Source organism: Myotis lucifugus, unplaced genomic scaffold, assembly GCF_000147115.1.
Source record: "Myotis lucifugus unplaced genomic scaffold, Myoluc2.0 scaffold_9, whole genome shotgun sequence".
Lineage (NCBI taxonomy): Eukaryota > Metazoa > Chordata > Mammalia > Chiroptera > Vespertilionidae > Myotis > Myotis lucifugus.
In genome coordinates, this window is record NW_005871057.1 from 4,986,385 (window position 1) to 5,007,415 (window position 21,031).

Here is a 21,031-nt window from a genome sequence, read left to right on the forward strand (position 1 = left end):
TAGGAATTTTTTGTATATGATGCATGACGTACATGGGAGATTATGTTTTTTAAATATGGATGTCAGTTATTCCAAGCATCATGTATTGCAAAGACTGGCCTTTCTCTGTTGAATTGCCCTTGCATATTTGTCAAAAATCAGATGACAATATTTGAGTGGGCCTATTTTTAGAGTATCTCTTCTGTTTAATTGATTTATGTGTTTATCTTTATCATCAATACTATTTTGTATTCAGACTGTAGCTTTATAGAATGTCTTATTAAAGTTGAATAATATCCACATTTGCTTTTTTTTCACAAGTGTTTTGGGTGTTCTGGCTTTCTTTTTTTTTTCTATATATACTTTAGAATGAGCTTTTGGATTGTTACAATAATTCCTGCATGAATTTTGATTAGGATTATGTTAAATCTATATAGATTGATTTGGGAAAAATTGCTATTTTAACTACACTGAATCTTCCAATTCATAAACTTTGTATGTCTTTCCATTTATTTAGGTCTTTTTGATAGGTTTTATCAACATTTTGCACTTTTAATTTACAGAGTCTGATCATAGTTTGTTAGATTTATACCTATGTATTTAGTATTTTTAGCTATTATAAATTGAAATTTTGGGGGGGTTTCAAATTTTCATAGCTAGTCCATAAAAACACTATTCATTTTATAAACTGATATATATCCTGTGATCTTATTAAACTCATTACTTTAGGTTGTTTTTGTTTTGTAGATTCCTTTTGATGTCCTGTGTGGACATTAATGTCTGTGAATAGAAATGGTTTTAGTGTTTTCTTTCCAATCTGAATGTCTTTTTTTTTCTTCCTTTCTTGAAATGGTTAGAACTTCCAATATGATATTAAATAAGAGTAGTGAAAGCATACAGCCTTGTTTTATTCATTACCATAGGGTAAAATAATTTAGTGTCTTGACATTAAGAATGTTATAACCTATAGGTTTTTCTATAATAGATGACCTTTGTCAGATGAGGAAGTTCCCTTCCATTACTAATTTGCTGAATTTTTAAAAAATCTTAAATGAATGTTGAATTTTGTCAAATGCTTTATGTGCCTGTATAGATATGAGTGTGCAGTTTTTATTTTTAATCCTGTTAACATGGTGAATTATATTAATTAATTTTCAACTGTTCAGCCTTTCATTGCTGGGATAAACATCACTTGCAATGTGTTACTGTTTTTGTATATTGATTTAAAAAGGGTAATATTCATTGTTCGGAAGTTAGTTTTGTTTGATAATTATATAGCAACTTTATCTTCTATGGATAGTATTTATAGGATATTGTCATCTATCTTTTTCCATTCTTTCATTTTTAATCTATCTGGATAACTATGCTTCCTATGGATTTCCTGTAGATATGAAATAGTTGGATATTGTTTTTATCTTTATCCAATCTTGTAGTATTTATCTTTTAATTGGTGTCTTTAGATCATTTACATTTAAATTAATTATTGATATATTTATGTCTACTAGTTATTAGCTGTTTTTGTTTGTTGTTTTTTTTTTTTTTTTTGCCTTTTCTCTTTTCACTTCCCCCATATCAGCTTTTCTCTCTTCTTTTAAGTCATTTGGTTCTTTCTGTAACTTCTGTTTTTTTTCCTAAGAAATTTTGTTTCCATTTATTCTAAAAGTGTTTGCCCATACTTCTTGGGCCATTTGTTACTTTTGTCCTGAATGTGCAAAGATTTCTTAATAATAAGTGTGTCATTATCTTCTTACCACAGATCTTAATCCTAGGTGACCCATGAGAGCTGATGGGAAATGTCCCTACATGAGTAGCCAGACACTCCCTAGATGAGAAATAAGGAGAATGATTTTTCTCTGCTTATAAAGAGGAAGGAGGCAGCTACCTTTCACCCTCCTGGAAGCCTCTTCTTGGAAATCTAAGGGCCTGAATCCAAACTTCAACTCTTTGATATGTAAATAAAACCTCTCCTGGAGCAAGATAACCCCTTGTCTTCAACCTTTGCAACCTAGAAATGCTTCTGAGGCTTCATCTTTTTGACATGTAAATATCTAGAAAAAGAGTGAGCCAGTCTCCCTTGCACCTTGGGAGTTTAACCTAGGGATTAAGCCTTAATCATTTGGCCCTCTCAGGGAAACTAGAAAAATGGTATTATCCTGTTAGATCAGGGCAATTAACTAGACAAATATCTGCAACTCTAATTCTCATGGTATTTTAAAATTCTCGGGAGGCTACAGTTTTTTACAGGAGAAATTCATGCAAGTTTTATTCCCCCACAGTTGTAAAAGCTGCATTAAAATATTTGTCTGGTGATTCTAATATTTGGGTCATCTTGTCTTTTTTCTTAAGCGGTATTTCGTTTTTCCTCGTGTTTTTTTTTCTTTTTCTTTGTTTTTAATTTTTTTCTATATTTTTAATTATTAATTTCTCCTCATTTTTTTAATGTCCAGTAATTTTAGATTTTATCCTGGATATTTTGAATATTATGATATTCTGGATTCTGTTTAAACCATCTGGATTTGTGTTCTTATGATTTTTTATTTTAGCAGGTGGTCAAGATCAGACCCTTCTCCTTACCCACTTTCTGTGGACTGTGCTTTCAATGTCAGTTTAGTTTTCAAAGCCTTTGCAGTGCTACTCTAGTTCATCTCACATGTGTCTCTTCCAAAGGTCAATCTGAAAGTTAAGTGTTCAGAATCTTCTCTGTGCTGAATCTGTTACTGAACTGAAGGGGGTTGCTCGCCTGTGCAAATCAAAGCCCGAGCAAGTGTGAACAGGAGTTTGCAGCCAAGAAAGTAAAGTTTTATCTTTAAGGAAATGATGCCATACCCAGAGTCACAGGTGAGCTCATGCTCAAAGACCTCTTTTGCTGGCTTCCACCAGGTGGTTACATAGGGGAAAAGCATTAATCATGGTGACTAAGGGAGTTAGGGTCATGGTGTCTACTGTTTGGTCGGTGCTAGGGTAGGGGGTAGCTGATCAGTGCATCTAGTCCAGATGTCCCTGATGTCAGCCATGGGTAGCTTCATCTGGTTTTGCAGGAATGTGATCATTCCACTTTTCTGGGTCTGGAGCTGAGACACAAGTGAGGCCTAGCTGTTACCTTTAGTTTGATTGAAACCGTCTCTGTGGTCAATAGCCCAAGGCTTTGTTCCTAAGATTGTTTCATGCTGACCAGGGTCTCATTGTCCTGAGGGCTTAATGAGGAAGGGAGTGGTCCTGCAGGAGAAGGACGCAGCTAAGTCAGGATCCTGGATGAGGCCACTTTGAGTCAAAAGGAAAGATAGGAGAAAAGATCCTATTAAAGAAATGAAGTTTCTGCATGGTTAAAATAAAATATCCTTTTCTCTAGCTTCCTGCCTCTACACAATCTATTCCTCAGTCTTTGATTCCCAAGGCTCCTGTTTCTGCTCTTTGGAAAGAGAGCTGGGGCTTTTGTGCTCGGTCCTGCAAGGTCTCTCTGTACAGTGGCCCTGGGGAGAGAGAGGGACTCTGCATCCTTGCTAGCACTCACCTGGTATAGAGCAAGGCAAGTCAGCAGGGATCCGCTCCCAGGGACTGGGTGGCTGCTGGTGGGAGGAAGTGGCACTGAATCTCCCCAGGCTCTCTTGGTGCAGGGAGTGTGGAGACAACATACTTGCTCCAGTTCTGTAGGGAGAAAGAGGGCGCTGCTTCTTTGCTGCTGTTCATCGGGAGTAGGGAGGATAAAAGTAAAAAGATTATGTGTCCCAGCATCTCTGCTTCCTTTTCCTGGACCCCTGGCTAGACACAGTATGCATTTCTTGGGCTTTTTTTGTCTGTATTCATTGGCACATTTGGGGTTACTCTAGCACCCAGGCCAGAATATATTGGAGGCAAACCCCACCAACAAACCACAAAAAACACAAAAATGTAAAACCCTCCAGCCAACCAAGCAACCAATAAACCACTGAACAAAACAGGAGACTCACTATCAGGCTGTCTCTCATGTTTGGATAGAATTTTCTGATCTGTAACTTACCCCAGAGTTTTTTCATTACAATTAGTGGAAGTGATAAGGTGGAATGTCTTTATTCTGTCTTCTCTAGAACCAAACCGAGGGTAGTTTAGACAGAGTGGGGCAAACTGCAGTTTAAATGAAAGCAAATATCTAAAGTAGTGTGATTAAAATGCAGTGGGGTCAGAGTATGCAGAATCCAAGCTTAGTTCCCTTCCTTTGATTAAAAGATGATCACCTTATTTAAAGGACGTACTTATCTTCAGCCTAAATTTAATAGCTTACTTCTTGTCAAGTAATTTTTTTAAAAAGTGACAATGAGAAATTACAGTGAAAGCTCCATATAATGGACTAATTCTGGCAAGGGGGTGTCCATTAAAGCCAAAATCTGTTATATAATAGAGTAGGTTTTCTGAATGCATATGTTAAAAAAATTGATAGATAAGTTAGTTCACCTGTTTTTACTTATGTAGACACATTTGTGTAATTAAAATTAAGTGTGTATGAATAGTTTCATTCCACAGGAAAGTTTCCTATATGTATTATAGTAATTTTAAATGTATACTGACTAAGACTAGTGTAAGCATGCTTTCACCAGTCACTCTGAGGAAACAAATGCACACATCTGGGGCGTGGCATGGGAATATCAATGAGCAGTTTTAAAACTGCTGCAAAACTCACACCATGTGACAACAGAACCAATTACCGCTCACAGTGTGGTGTGACCACGTGCTAATCATTCGCTGAACATTGTTTACGAGTGGTGACTATTGGGTTTAAATTTGTAGACTATGGTTGTAGATATGTAATATTTATTTATGTTGGAGAAATTACTACAGTGTTTTTTTTTCAACATACCGTCTAGTTACTAAAATTTGTTAAAAATAACAGTGAATTAATAACAAAAAAGATAACCTGTTAACTTGATTATTAGCAAATTTTGGTTAACAGTGTTTTACAATTAACAGGGTCTTAATTTTCACATATGACATATGGAGCAGAAATATTGTCCATTAAATCCAAAGACCATTAAATAGAGGTCCACAGAATGGAGGATTTACTGTATTTGAGTAAAAGGAAAGCATTTCAGAAAATGGCTTGGAATATGTGACCTTTATGTGCAAACACAATATTATCTTGTTTTTAACTGACTCTGGATTCTGTGATAACCTGAAATTGAAATTTACGCTTCAGGTATTTTAGTGTGCTGGCAAAAGATCATTCTGGTTCTATGAACTTTTAATTTCTTGCTTGTAGGAGATTACTTCCAGTATTTACTTGCATTTATGGCTGACTCAGCTAATCAAAATATGAGATTACATATGCACAGATCTTAATATCAATAAAAATTCTTCATTCTATTTTTAGAATGAAAGGAGAGGTATCAACCTATTTAAATATATATTATACTTTAATATGTCTCTGCTGACATATTTATCATAATATGTAACAGCAGAGTGATCCAGGCAAAAGATAGCCAGTTAAAATTGAAAAACTGTGCTGGAATCAATGGCATTTAACAGGAATGTTGTCACTGAGTCTTGGAGTACTTACAGCACCTAACAGGACAACTCCCAGCCTTCAAGCCTTTATATGAATTAAATGGTTAACCTTTTCATTCATATTTATGTCTAATAAGAAATTTAGTATCTCAGTTCCTATCAGGTTTGTCTTTTCTATATTGGGATCAATTGGAAAGAGCTGTGAACTAACGTGCCTTATTGGCCTTTTCTCAGCTCCTAGCACAAATGCTTAATACAGTGACAGTTAAGATGCATGTGAAATGTTTACAACATGGATGCCATAGCCAGCTTTTATGAAAGTGCCCAAACCTTACTGGATATTTCAATGCTTTTCCAGGATTCTCAGTAGTGAATGCTAGATTTCATTTTGCCTTTGTAAAATAAGACTTGAGCTTTTTAATCTCTTGGAAGTCTCATTTATAGAAATTAAAAGTGGACCGAATGTTGTTTTATATATGGTGAAAATATCTGTGCTTTTACACCTTCTCAAAATAAAAATAAGACTTAATCTAACAGAAATTCTATTAAAATTGTTATACCCAAAACATTTCAGGAAACCCAATGTTATTTTCTGTCCTCATCATAAGAAAGTAGAGTCCTGAGAGAGCTTTTATACATTTAAGAACACATTATCCTTGAAGATCCCAACACATGTGAGGCCTTCTGTAGCTGTTAAGTAATAATCATATCTATTCAAACAGTTGATTAATCTTTAAAAGCCTAGCATCATGCTGGGCATTTGGGCCACTTTGGTGGAAGTTCAAGGTGTTCTTAAGGAAATTGGATCTGAAATCTGCTAGTTCAGTTCTTCTGAGTCAAAATTACTAGGCGTCAATGTGGTCCTTTGTGCTTGGTTCTCTTTCACAGTTGTGGGCAGACTTTTCATGCAAAATATGGCGATTTTCTAGATGACTCCAATGTCAGAGGAAATGAAGAAGCATTTATCTTCTTCAACTCCTCACATCTTACAGGGTGCTTGATTTAAATTATGTTTTCTTAAATGGAAATACTCAACAAAGTGTTGAGGAGCTGATGTAAGGTAGCTGACTAAAGGTGCACCTTTTTAATTCATTAAAAGTCACACAAAAGTGGCAATGAATAACAGTGAATAACAGACATGTATCAGGCCTATTACCATCACCTATTTATAGACTTACTTTTGGTGAGACAATTACCATATAAGTTATATCTTTAGGGGGGATTTGCCTATTAACCATAGATATGTCATAGAATTTACTTTATTCATTTATTTATTTCACAGTCACTTTCTTTTTTTAAAATTTATCTTTATTGTTGAAAGTATTACAAATGCACCCTCTTTTCCCCTGCCAATTCCCTCTACCCCACACCTGCCCCTCCCAGGCCTTCACCACACCATTGTCTGTGTCCATGGGTTATGCATATATGCATGTAAGTTTCCCAGTTACTCTCTCCACCAACCCCCTATCCTTGCCTTCCCTCTGAGATTTGACAGTCTGTTCCATGTTTCTATGTCTCTGGATCTATTTTGTTCATCAGTTTATTTTGTTCACTCGATTCCACATATGAGTGAAATCATGTGATACTTGTGTTTCTCTGACTGGCTTATTTCACTTAGTATTATACTCTCCAGGCCCCTCCATGCTGTCTCAAAGGGTAAGAGGTTCTTCTTTTTTACAGCTGCGTCATAGAATTTATGCAAAGGGAATGTAAAAACGTGGCTTTTGATTGTTTTTCCTCACAGGACATTTGGCTCGCTTATGTCCCTCAAATGTTGGCAAGGCACATTTTGATGTTTTTTTTTATAATGACTCAGTTGTTGAAATCATTATTTGGCATGTCAGTATTGTTGGTGGGGCCAACATAGGAAGTTGGTTGCCTCCTTTCCTTTATGGTATCTTTTTAACACTGATAAATCAATATAATATTTTATCCACTATAATAATGAACCTCATTTACAGATGACATGCAATTATGGAAAGGGATTGTCTCTCACAGATTTTTAAGAATTTATACACAGTTGGAAAAAATGGGAAACTTTGAAATTATAGAGAACTTTGTTATGTATTGCTTCTGATTTTAAATACTCCCTGACCTTATAGAAACCCAGTCAACATTTTCCCATCTACTTCTAAAAACACTAAGATTGAGGAAGGCAACGTGGTGAACTTAAAATAACAATGTGAAAGAATGACAATTTAGAAGTTTTGTCGTTTAATTTTGTTAAAATCACATCATATTGGTTAGGTGACAAAATATCTGAATGATTGATTTTTTTTTAACAGTGATTTGAACTGATATCTTGGCATTTCAAAAACTCAGGTACAGAGGCTCATGGCACCAGTGAACACTGTCATAAATGTGTTTTTGACAATTTTAACTCTGGTTAGTCAAGTAAAATTGTTTTTCTCTACTCATAAAAATAGGAATAGTAACTCAGAATTACAGAATTGACCCCATCCCATCCATATCCCACCTGCCACAGACAAAGCATTCTCTTCCGTGAACTGATGACAGACTGTACTGACTACTCAAACAAATCTCTGGCAGTTAAATTTACTCTTCACTCTCAACACACAAACCAAAAAGTAAATAAGACCTTAACATGGGAAAGCTGCTGGAAGCATCGGAGAGCTCATATTGAAGCAGTGGGAGAACATGGCATCGCATGGTCGAGTATGCGCTTTGCAGAAGCTTTTTAGTCAGGCCCAGCTAATGGAAAGAGGGCATGGATGTATTTACCTTAGCAATGAAGTTAATAAAACATGTAGTATAGAAACTATTTATTTAACAAGTTCTACCCTCCACACTATAGAAGTCAAAACCTGTGTGGATGAGAACCCTTGCAACTCAAAATTTCAAAGTGGATGCTAACGATAGGATAGAGGAGAAAGGTTGATTTGTATGTTTAATTAGGGCCGTGTGAGGTAGCACACCAGGTTTATACCTAACATTCTAGCAGTTCACTGAGTTTTCCAGGAGCTTGGAGGAGAGAACGTTCGTTTTCTATTTGGCTTACTCAAAAGAGAAAAAGTTTCTTCATGGAAAGTTTGGGAGTTGAAAGTGAAATGACCCAGACTCTGTTGATTTCTTTCCTCCCTTTCTGGTTGTGCCTTTTTAGTCAAGTTTATCTGCTTTTTGTGTGTGTGTAGCCATTAGCTATTGCAGTTCCTTAAGGCTTTCACTTTTTTTCTCTCACGGCTTTCTCTCAAATTTGTCCATGTCCACAGCCTTCATTAGCATCTAATATTAATGCTATTCAAATATGCATCTCCAGGTTGAGACTTTCCTAAGCTCCAACTGCTTTGGCTTGGATATCTCAACACTCCTTCAGTAAGTCTGCAAGACTTATTACACGATCTTTCCTCTCAGGCCTAGTCCTCAGTAGCATTTTCTTGCTTAGAAATTGACATCACTATCCAACCGGCTGCTCAACCAAATGCACAGAATCATTCTTAACCCTTCCGCTAATCGTGCTCCATATCCAATTTAGAACCTGTATCCATTTTATTTCTAAATAAACTCGAATCTTCAGTCCCAACTGCCATATCCTTGGTCTACTCTACAAGCTTCTTAGGTGGTTTCACTGCAAACTGTGATACTCACTCTTAACAATCTTCTATTTATTCTCCACATGAAACAAGTTTGTGTTTTTTCAAAATCCACTCTGAGGTGAAAGAAGCCCAATCTGTAAAGGCTATCTACTGTTTTATTCCAACTGCAGGACATTCTGGAAAAGGACTTTGGAGACAGTAAAAAGATCATAGGTTGCCAAGGGTTAGTAGGAAGTGAGGGGTAAACAGGCAGAGCACAGGTTTTTTAGGGCAGTTGAAGCCATTCTGAAAAATATCATAATGGTGGATACATGTCATAAAACACATGGAATGTACACCACCAAGAGTGAGCTCTAAAGTGAACTATGGACTAGGGTGATCATGATGTGTCAATGGTGGTTCATCACTTGTAACAAATATACCACTGTGGTGAGGGGTTTCGATGGTGGGGAAAGCTGTTCGTATACAGGAGCAGGAGGTACTAGTATATGGGAGCTTTTTGTACTTCTGCTGTTTTCTATGAACCTAAAACTACTCTAAAATATAAATTTAATTTTAAGAATCCATCCGACCTTGCATCTCTTCCTCAACTCCTGAAAGTGCTTTATTACCATCCCAGTGCTGCCAAAACTACAGTTGGAAGTCTTTGCACAGCCTCTCTTCACCTCCGCTTCATCTTCTCAGCCGTGCGCCTGCTTTCCAGCCACACTGGTTTCTTTCAGGTGTGACTATACATGCACAATCCTTCCAAGGGCTCCCTCCTCTTTGCCTAATCAATGTCTACTAATCCTTTAGACCTGAGCTTATTGTCATTTCCGAAGGGAAGGTTTCTCTGACATCCATATCGTTCGGCCAACTTGATTACTTTTGCTTTATTTCACATATAAAAACAGATTAATGCCCCAAAGCCCTTACACTTTTATATTTAGACATTTATGATAATCAAATATTTATGCTTGATTGTTAATATTGCTGTCCCCTACTAGGCCATAGGCACCGTGAGACCGTGCTCTGCCTATTTTTGCTCACCACTGAATCTAGTGCAGTGACTGGAACACAGGAGGTATTTAGTCAATCTTTGTTGAATGAATGACTGGGAGAAAGAATGAGAACTTCTAAATGAACTGTTGGTATCTTGTTCACTGTTTTGTCTAGTCACTAGAGATTTGCAGTCACTGAAATATGTATTACTTTTTCAGGAAATAACTTTTTGGATATTCAGTTTTTAAAATCCCATCACAGCAGAAATGGCTTTTTATACCCTAAACTTCTGTGTTTCTTGTGGTTACTCAGCTGGTTCCTGTGATTCCAGATAGGTAGCTGCTTTGTTCTTTAAGACACTGAGAGCTTCGGGTGAGCATATGAAAACGGCTCCTGGACAATGTGATTCCTTGATGTCAGGGCTTCACTCCATGTCCAGTCTCTTGTTTTGGAAAGTCTTCTCTGGCTGGGTGGTCACTCAAGAAAAGAAATGCTTTAGTCTTTGCTTAGTAACGGATGCAAAAATATAAGCACTACGTCTTTAGTCCTGGGGCTGCCATGGACTCCTGGTAGGTGAGCTTTTGGTTGCCACCACTAAAGCCAAATCACCACGAGGCTGTCTGTTTTCAGAGACCTGTTGCAATTGGTTAACCTGTGGTATCCCTGGCATATTTTCCCTGACTTCACTAATAAACAATTGAGATGAAGAAACAAATCCCTTACTTTCCAGGTGAACTAAACAATTTGTCTTAATTACTGCCAGCCTTTAGTGAGTGACTACCGTGGGGATCCTAATCATTCACACCAGTAGTAAGATATGAATTGTGAATTAGTAGTAATTTTCACACAGATACATGTTTTTGAGTTATCTGACATGTACTTAGTTTCCTAGTTAAAATAATTTACACACACACACACACACACACATACACACACACGCGCGCGCGCACTAAATGAATGCTTTTCCTTATTACAGTCAGTCCTTTCCCATGGCACCGTGGCTGACTGCGCTGTTGTTGGCAAGGAAGACCCTTTGAAAGGGCATGTCCCCTTAGCCCTCTGCGTATTGAGAAAAGGTGAGAGCTTTGTCCACCCTGACTGTTTGGGCCCTGAATGATTAACTAAGGTTAATTCACTGCTTCCTATCTGACCTTCTCCCTAGGTATCAATACAACCGAGGAACAAGTGTTGGAAGAAATTGTGAAGCACGTTAGACAGAGCATTGGCCCTGTGGCTGCTTTTCGAAATGCAGTTTTTGTCAAACAATTACCCAAAACTAGATCGGGCAAAATTCCCCGGTCAGCTCTGTCTGCCCTTGTCAATGGCAAGCCTTATAAGGTAAATTATCAAGGATGTTTAGTGCTGAGTTTTGAAATGGTTTATCCCCATTTCTTTGGCATCAGCAAAGTTCTTAAAAATGGTTCTCAAGTATGAATTGCATCCCTAAGATACACATAATAGCACTTTTTAAAATGTTAAGTGAGAAATTGCATAGTCACTCTGTAGGAATCATGGCTTTGGAGAACCACAGATGAATTAAAATCATATGTTTTGAGAATATAAGAATCGGTGTGTGAAAATATTACTATTAGTAAATATGTTAGTTAAATCCAATCAAACTTGTGGAAATGCAATCTTTATTGAATTACATTTTCCTTCATTGTATTCATTAATGGCTGTTAGTGAGAAAGCAAGTAATTAAGGCTGGCAATACCTGTTTAACTCTTTGCATTGATACATATGCTAATTGTATTGAGTGAAAATTATTTTAGGGAACTTTAGGCTGATCCAAGCATATGAATATTTAAAATTTTTCTGCATATTGTACATACTGAAGTAGAGTAGTGCAAGTGCAAAAAAAATTTTATTTTTATAGAGGCACATAGTCTCAAGAGGAATTCTGTAGAAAGTAGCATTGAGGACCATTAGTTTTGCTAACAGGACAGTTTGTTATCATTCTGTAAAGCTGAGGGACATTTTAAAATATTAGGTTCAAAGTTCCCTATTTTTGAACATTTATGTGTATGAGTATTATAAGATAATGGGGAATCCAACTTTGCATGTAATTATTTAATTATGAAATGTATGAAAGGGTTTTAAGGGAGTGCACTCATACCTCCACTTCTCTTTTCAGGTAACGCCTACGATCGAAGACCCCAGCATTTTCAGGCACATAGAAGAAGTGCTAAAGCAAGCATCATGACTTTTTTTGAGTCAGTTTTCTAATTGGAGTCAAGGTTTTTGAATTATTTCACAGAAATAACTATTTACATCGAAATTACTTGCAAACTGAAATGTGAATTGTGAAGTGTGGTCTTAAAAAAATGAACTCAAAGACTAGTGATTAGACCCAATTAGCATTGTAACATGTTTACAATGTTACGATTACTTGTAACATGACTCATTATAGGTTGTCTAGCACTTTAATTTTAGAAAAACGTATCTAATGAATGATTTTTAAAAATTGTACCTCCCCCAAAAGCATTTTGATTGAGAGTGACATTAATATAGAGCCACTTCCTAAAAATAAGCATCTTCAGCTTTGACCCAAAACCTAAAATTCAAGTTGAAGTAAAAAAAAAAAGATTACAATTTTTCTTATGGAAATTTGGAAAGTTTTCTAATGTTATTGAGTTGCCCATATGCATGGTAATCATCTAATCGGTGATTTCCTAGGTAGCTGGATCTGTCTTGTCCTTTCCTGAGGGAAGGCTGGCTTCCTGGATACAGTTCTGGGGTCAGGTCATTTGTTACTTAGTCAAGGGAACCCTGTGCCTGGCCAAGAGTCTGGAGATCATTGAGTCCTTTCTCTGTCATGGAGTGGAGGTTTTGTTGGAGCCCCTCCTCTTGTTTTGGTGCTCAGTGGACTGTACTTATTGATTCCGGCTTCTTATGGAAACAAGGAAATGATATGAAATGGGGTACACTGGCAAAAAGAAAGCTTTTCAGGAAGAAATGTAGTTTTTACATTATGTAAGAGAAACAAAAAATATCAGATTTTTATGCAAAATCTCTGATTTTTAAATAACGCACTAAAAATATTGTGCCATTCAAACACATCTTTGCATTTAAACTTCTATAAAACCATTGATATATTTTTAAAACATAGAAAATGAATCTTTGTTAATAAGCTTGTGATAATGTTCCAATTAATCAGATAATTAAATATTTGGTTTACATAGAGTTGGACATGTTATCAGTAATCAAAGAATTCATTTAAACACAAAAATATACCATGCCCATTGAGTCTTTGATGGTACTCAAAGTATTCCTTAATCTTTCAGTCCATCAGGAACATTATTGTGAAGAATAGCTGTCCTAATATGATAGTCTGGGTACATGAAATATATGTCAGAGATATTAGATAAGGAGAATATTTACTTGTCTGTTGTATAAAATTGCTTACAAACTGTATAAAGACATTTTGAAAATGTGTGCTTTTTACCTGGACCATAGGCTATTCAAATAAATGACTTCTTCAAATAAATTTCTATGTGCTTAAATTGGCTTTTTGATCGTTACATCTGGAAAAACTATATTCATCTAGTTGTTTTTGTTAATTATTTTAGTAGCCTCAATTAAACCAACTAGACAGACATTCAGTTTATAATTTGAAACTGTTGGGTTTCTTAAAGTGTAGCTTATATTGGGTACATTTAGTCCATTATCACATCTGTAATCTTAACAAATAATCCATTTGTTATGTCTTAGCATTTAATTGTATTACCTTACTTTTTCATGTAGGATTCAGTTAATTTGAGATGGAAAATTTTTTACCTGAAACTGTATCATTTGCCAGGTATAATAAACTCAAGGCATCTTACACAGGGGCAAGAAGTGTGTCAAGGTTACAACTTTGATCTCTTGCACATTTTCCCTGGTAATCACATTGGAAGGGAACGTCAGCAAGCAGGCTGGAGCTGTCTTCTAGTTGAGTGAGAAGAAGACAATGCACAAGACTGGGAAAGCAGCTTTTTCTTGTGTCTGGTTGAGGAAATATATATCTCCTTTGCAGGGTCAGAGGATGTCACGTTTATACTAATAATTATGGGGCCAGAAAGACACTCAAGTCATCAGATTGCTTAAAATTTGGGGGGAAAAAGGAAATTTCTACTTTAATACTTATATCATAAAGCACTTTTAGTACATAGTACCTAAAATATTCTGAATTAAATGTACCTTTAAAAATAACAATATAATGTTACTAAAAATGCAGTCATATTTAAATTTGATGAAATAAATTCTGTATGACCTTTCATATTTTCATAATTTTTTTACTGTAAGCCATTGGAAAAATTAAAATATAAAGATTTTCTTTTAAAATCTATAGAAGTGTTTTTCAAGTTATTTTGCTCATGAAAATATATTGGGTATATACAATTAAGATCTGCTTTTCATTTAAAAAGCAGTTTGGTTTATATAAAACTGTATTTGTAAAGGCTTAGATTATTAATTATGTGAAAATGTATAATATTGCTAGATGGTCCCTAAATGAATTTTAAGTGGATTAAATGGATTTTAGAATATGAAAGATATTATCCTATAAATTAAAGAGCATTTTATGAGACACATAGATGGATCTTTTTTATCCCTATATATTTGAGTCTGTTATAAATGATCACTATTTCTTGCTTATGATCTCTAAAGGGGAGAAACTTCTGTGATTAAATCCTGTATGAGTAGATACAAATGTAGTTTATATTGTTATAATATCATAGTTTTTATATTATATTTCATTTCTGTGAGTCAGCATCCCCATGTTCAGATGAGCTTAAAAAGCTCTTTTCCATTGTTTCTGCCCAGGCAACATTTTCAGAAAATTGTAAAATCACTCTCATAAGCAAGTTTAGTACTCCCCCTTGTGGCTGACTCACTTTTGAGGAGATTCCTTAAAAGAATGATATTCAGTAAATTGTTCAAATTTACGTGACTAGAAAACAAAGCTTAAACAGAGAATTGGAAGTATTCTTTTTTATTGACAATGGAGAGGGCTTTTGTTACCATTACTTTATGACTGGATCTGTTTAAACAAAAATAGACATCAAAACAAATGTAATGTACGTGCAAACATAGCAAATTAAATACAAAAATGAAATTACTAATGACAGGTCTTGCACTTAATAAGATCAAACAGCAGAAAATCAGCAGATAGATAAATGTACTCTTAAATAGGTTTTACTCTGAAATCTCCCATATAAACAAAGAATAAACAACAGTAACACCACCAAATAAAGCCACAGGGAAGAGATTACTCTTCTATACTTTATACACTATATATGTTAATCGTTCTGTCTTTCATTTCTTTCCTCTGATAAGACTGACTTCAGGGAAGTCGAAACAAGGCCATCTCGGCTAAAAGCTTAGAACATTAGACATGACTCCGGCTGTGGCCCTGGTACACTGACAGAGGGGGAGGGTGGCGGGGTTTTGTTTTCTTCCAGCGGGAACGAGCCTGGGACTTTGCAGTGGTTGACATTCACTGAACAGTTCTTGCTGGCGGTTCAGGATATTTGAATGGACATGTGGTTCTCAGGAAAGAAAAAAAAATTATTGGTCCACAGGTAACAAGAGAAGATAATGTCTTTTTCTTTATAAATTTTGTTTAAATAATCTTTTTGACTCTTGTAAACAGTTTGGTTTTGTCTTGTATTGAAAAGGAGATCGAGCCATCACAGTGCTATTTCTAAAGATAGAGGACATCCCTGATTGCCTTGAAAGGTCTATTTTTGGCTCCAGTTCCAGGTTAAATCATTCTTTTTTACATGATCAGAGGCAGGTTTTCAGCTTTAAGTATTGACAGACTTTGAAGGTGAAACATGTGGAGGCATGAAACATGCTTCCAGGAAACATACCAATTTGACTGTTATAATTCAAAAACTGTAAAAATGGTGGCATGGTAAAATACAAACAGTACTTGGTATTGTCAAATGTTTGCACTTGAGACTCCATGAACCATATATTTTATTTTTTAAAAAATCATATTTATATCCATTTACATAAGACTTACACATTTAAAAAGAAATACATACACAGTGATACATAAATGCCTAGTATATTACAATAAAACATGAAAAAACAGGTGGCTCCATTTCATAAAAGCATCTGTTGTACAGAAGTTATGATGTGGATGATGTTTATTATTCAAATGACTTAAGCATTTTCTTACAACTGTAGTGAACTAATCAAACATGATATCTGACTCCCCCCAAAATCACATTTTCAGTTGAATAAACCATTACTTGTGGTTATTTCCTTAGAATTCAGTTTTCACAAAGGTGTTCACTGCTCGTCTTCTTGGATGGTAGTGCACTTTAGGTAGGGTAGACCGAAAAGACGACATCTGGAATATTCAATGGACAGCGTTAGTTTACTGAAAGGTCCCAGACTGAAAAGTCTCCCTCCCCCGTTACACCTGCTGCCGCCATGCAGCCTGCCTCCTCCTGTCCTAAGAGATAATGAACAGGATATCATCCAGGATGTAACCAACAGCTGTATGTAATGAACATTTGCTCTTCTCCAATTCTGTGCAGGCAAGCTTAACAAGTAATATTTGCTCACTTTTGTGGAAAGTATGATGGGAATATTAAAAAAAGGTGTTCAAAGAAACTGTCAGCAGTCCCTTTGAAATATTTACAGCTTGCTTAATAATAAATTGGGCATAGTTGGCCTATTCCTTGGAATAGATTTGTATTCTAGCTCATACACTAGTATTTTAGAGCTCTTTTGGAGATATGTTGGTTTAATTATGACAGTAATATAATGATAATAAATAACATTTTAAAGGTTCTGGGTCAGAGATGTAGCATCATTGACTTTTTCCTATCATAATATTTTTAGGGAAAGTCCACAATTACTATTCCTGACACAAAATAAATAATAAACAATGTTCTAAATTATTTTAATGACAAAGTTGCTAATGTTATGTCAAAATAAAAATTGGTTTTCCTAGATTAACCTATGGTAAATAAGTTTTTTTCCTATTGAATGGTAAAAACTAAAAAATATGAACTTGAATGCCATGCACAAAATACAGATCGCAAATAGTTAAAGAGTTATTCTACCCATCAATCAAGAGCTAAAAAGCAAGCACTACTCAACATATTAAGTAGACATTTGTAACTTAGTGAAGTATTCATTTCTGGCAAAATTATGTTATATATAGAAGCTATTCCAAACAGTATTTTAAAAAGCTTCTCATTTAGCCAAATTAGCCAAATTATTATATACTTTAGATCATGCCCAATTAGATGCCAAATTGCATACTGCAATTAAAATTTTAATGTTAGGGTTTTATATTCTGAAATTAAATCTCTTATCTGAAGGCTTTTTATTTTATCATCAGCAGCTTCAAATAGTGACCTAAATAAGGCAACATATCAGCTCCCAAATTAGGCCCCAAAGACCAACAATAAGTTGTATGGAGCTTTTCGCTCAAGGCAATGAATAAACAGCACAAGATGAGCTGTTCCTCTGCCTATAACTGCTTCCTCTCCCTTCTCTGTGCATACATTTTCTTCTAATTATTGCTCTACAAAGTATTTTTCTAAAATATTAATTCATTGTGAATCATAAAGTATTTTGGTAAAGTACAGTTTTAGGTTAAAAAACGTTTTTTGAGAACTTGACATTTATAATCTAGGAAGCCAGTTTTTCTAAGACTGCTAATGAAACTCCATTTTGGTATAGATTTGCAAGTCAATTCCACCAACTAGTATTTCTGTAACTACACATGCGTTACACCTTATGATTACATTTCAAGGTTTTCTGTTAGTCCTGTCCACAACTCTTACAAAGTAATTTAACTCTGTTCCTATGCTTTAAGCCCGAGATACTTAAAATTCATATTTAATTTCAACAAATATAAATCATAGTGGTGAAAAACAGCATACTAAAAGTTCAAAGTTCTCAGTTATGTTTTTATTTTTAAGATGAAATCATCTCCAAATCATTTTCCTGTCTCTGCCACTATTTGACTCTGAAAATCACTCCCTGCGTATTTCAGCTTCCCTTTTTAAAATACTCACTTAAAAGTGTATTTTTCTGTAAGCGCCAAACTCTCATCAATAAATATTGCTATGAGCGTCAATATAATATGCTTCTAAAAAGTAGAAGACTGTGGTAGCAACCCATTGGTGTGTACTAAGATAGTGACAGGCCTCCAACAAACAAACAGACCTTGAACCACAGCAGACAGATGATGATAGAAAATCCTAGATGAAGAGTTAAAATATAGATTCCTTTCCACCCTCTAGCAATTCAAAGGGGTTATCTCACCTCTGTTCTGCTAGGCCGTACCAAAGAGTATTGTGTATATTTACTAGTCTATGTAGGTTCCATTTTTGTGGTGGTTTGGTTTTTGTCAGCCAAGGAAAACTACTCACAGCAAGTCAGTGCTGCCTCCTTTGAGTGGCTTGTCAACATGAGTATGTGCGAACAGTGGAGTTGTCTAACCTCTGCAGTCTTGAAGAGGCAACTGCAAATGGAGAAAAGGGCTTTAGAGGGACTTGGACGATTGAGTACAGAATTTCAGATGAGAAAGATTTCTTTTCTCTGCATAAAGGGAGAAAGGGAGCCTGAACTTATCAGTAGACATTCTTTCTCTCAGGTATAAGCCACTCACATTCCTTTTCTCTAGACCAAGTTACTAATGAAAATGTATTCCAATGCGATTCAACTGAGCTTTCAGGCTGTGCCTTCTCCTGAGATGAAATCTGCAACAAGAGCAGCTCCCCAGGGCGCTTCTGTTTTTAAAGCAAAGATGGCTCTTAGAGGATTTAGTAGGGTGGGTGTTTTCCCTTCAGAGTATTGAAGGGGTTCTACACTAATTTTAATCATGTTAAATTACTCATAAATTTCCCTAGCATGTTCCATAATATTAACAAGTTAGAAAACATGTGAATCAAAGGTCAAAGTTTATGTGGAAATGAATTTTAAAGGCCATGATAACTGTAAACTTGGGAAGAAACAGTTCTAGGTGATTGCCATAATAGAGTGGGGCTATTTGCTTTTTAATGCTTATCAAACAGAAATAACTTTGTGACTGCATGCCTAGTTGTCTCTCCTCCGAAATGGCTATTTTCCTTTGGAAAGTAGGTAACACAGTTCTAATGTCCACAGAAGGAAGTGCTCATTGGGAAATGACTGTTGGTTTTGTGTTTGTTTAATTCTCTTCTCATGGTTGTGCTTGTTTATTTACGGCCTTCTACCTCGGTCAAAGGTGAGAGTATCTGATGAGTCTGAGTTCCTAAGGTGACATATAAAACTTGAAATATTCAAATATGTGGATGGCAGTGGAGTTAATTTCCATTTAATACCTCTAATTAAACAAATTATTTATTTTAGGAATAGAAAAGAAACACAAATCATGCTGATGCTTATTAATCTTCCTAGGTGTGAACATTTTTCTTTTAGGATATTATAAATCATTGTTTAAATGTAAATAAAGTGCCATGAGTTCATGCATTAGCAGTTTGCAAAAGAGTCTGGTCTGATGAAAGCAAAGCAAACTTCAAGCAGAGCAAACCAACTCAAGAAAACAATTCCGAAAAGCTATGCAAGGTCAGAGAATGATACTAGCATTTGCTAAACGAGCTTTTCACTTTATAAGCAGAAATGCAAAACATCTGTACCATCCGTCGCCATTTTCCTTGACTGCCCAGATGTTGTGGTTAACCTGAATCCGGCTGGTAATGTTTCTGAGGACCCAGGCATCATGCTGATTCCATGTACTTCACGGGGAGGAAACTGCCTTCTCCAGGTTGACCCACGCCTGAAATTCTTGTCATCGCTCTGCCAGTACAGAGTTAAAACGTGGAACATTGATTATTTACATTCAGCCCATCAAGTATCCTATATAATAAAAGCCTAATATGCTAAGTGTCTGGTTGTCTGTTAACCAATCAAAGCGTAATATGCTAATGATATGCTAAGGCCACTCAACTGCTCGCTATGACATGCATTGACCACCAGGGGGAAGACAGTAGACTGGTCAACCAGTCATTATAATGTGTAGTGACCACCAAGGGGCAGATGCTCAACACAGGAGCTGCCCCCTGGTGGTCAGTGCGCTCCCACAGGGGGAGCACTGCTCAGCCAGAAGCCAGGCTCACACTGGCGAGCGCAGCACCAGTGGCAGGAGCCTTTCCCATCTCCGTGGCAGCGCTAAGGATGTCCGACTGACGGCTTAGGGCTCCTGGATTGCGAGAGGGCGCAGGCCGGGCTGAGGTACCTCCTCCCCTGAGTGCACGAATTTCATGCACCAGGCCTCTAGTACATATATAATGTTATGCCTTATTTTGATTACAAAATGAAAATGCAGGAAGTTTGAAACAAATGTTTTTGTAAAGTTTTCATATGATTTCAAATCCAAGGTTTGTCATCTATAAAAGGAAACATCTTTGAAAACCTAAAATAAAATCCCAACATTTTTCCAAAAATTATACCTTGTTGCACTTTATGCAAACTGGTTTTATGGTACAATATACTTAGTGGAATAAGTGTTGGCTCATATACTTGAATATCTATTTTATAAATGTTGTTTCTATATGTACAAGATATATATGTTATAGAAATCTATATTTGATACAGCCTGGCTCATATCGGATACTATAACCCATATTCTAAGTAAGAAACTCAATTTGTCACATGTTAGATTTTAGCTGATACAGAATTATCTTTTTATTTGTTGAAAAACCTGTGCAGCCTGGGCAACATCATTGTAATAAATGCATGTTCCCTTTAGATGCCACTAAAAGCATAATGTAACTCTGGTTGCTGTTTTATAAATGTAATTCTAGTTGCTGATTCTATGATATATGGATGATACTTTTCCCCCCCTCTCTGTGCATACCCTAAGTACCTACACACAGTTCTTTTCTCTACACTGATTAGCACCAATATGTAATTTAGCATTTAATTAATATCATTTTTGTATCTAATTCTAAGGAAAATATTAGCCATCCCACATAGATCTTATCTTCTCATATTACTAAGTTTCTCATCTAGGGAAGGACTGTCTATTCCTTGAAGTTATAGCTAAGTAT

At 35.8% G+C, this 21,031-nt stretch overlaps 2 protein-coding genes across 11 annotated transcripts in view; one reads left to right on the forward strand and one right to left on the reverse strand.

Annotated features, from left to right (window-relative positions):
• Positions 1–13,492, forward strand: part of ACSS3 (acyl-CoA synthetase short chain family member 3) — a 151,477-nt gene extending 137,985 nt beyond the window's left edge. For 2 of the 3 annotated variants that reach the window (XM_006083970.3, XM_006083969.3), the window contains 3 exons: positions 10,966–11,065; positions 11,152–11,327; positions 12,124–13,492. In XM_006083970.3, the coding sequence (XP_006084032.1) occupies positions 10,966–11,065; positions 11,152–11,327; positions 12,124–12,192 (345 nt within the window). In that variant the 3' untranslated portion in view covers positions 12,193–13,492. The remainder of the gene's footprint in view (positions 1–10,965; positions 11,066–11,151; positions 11,328–12,123) is intronic. The other variant, XM_023749760.1, reaches the window with a different exon arrangement.
• A 1,450-nt stretch (positions 13,493–14,942) lies between these two features.
• The window catches only part of PPFIA2 (PTPRF interacting protein alpha 2), a 460,535-nt gene continuing 454,446 nt past the window's right edge, over positions 14,943–21,031 (reverse strand). For 4 of the 8 annotated variants that reach the window (XM_006083971.3, XM_014451455.2, XM_023749725.1 and 1 more), the window contains 3 exons: positions 19,619–19,778; positions 18,371–18,462; positions 14,943–16,329 (listed from right to left, as the gene is read on the reverse strand). In XM_006083971.3, coding sequence (XP_006084033.1) covers positions 18,404–18,462; positions 19,619–19,778 — 219 coding nt within the window. In that variant the 3' untranslated portion in view covers positions 14,943–16,329; positions 18,371–18,403. Of the gene's footprint in view, positions 16,330–18,370; positions 18,463–19,618; positions 19,779–21,031 lie in introns of those variants that run through there. The other 4 variants (XM_006083973.3, XM_006083975.3, XM_023749726.1 and 1 more) reach the window with 2 other exon arrangements.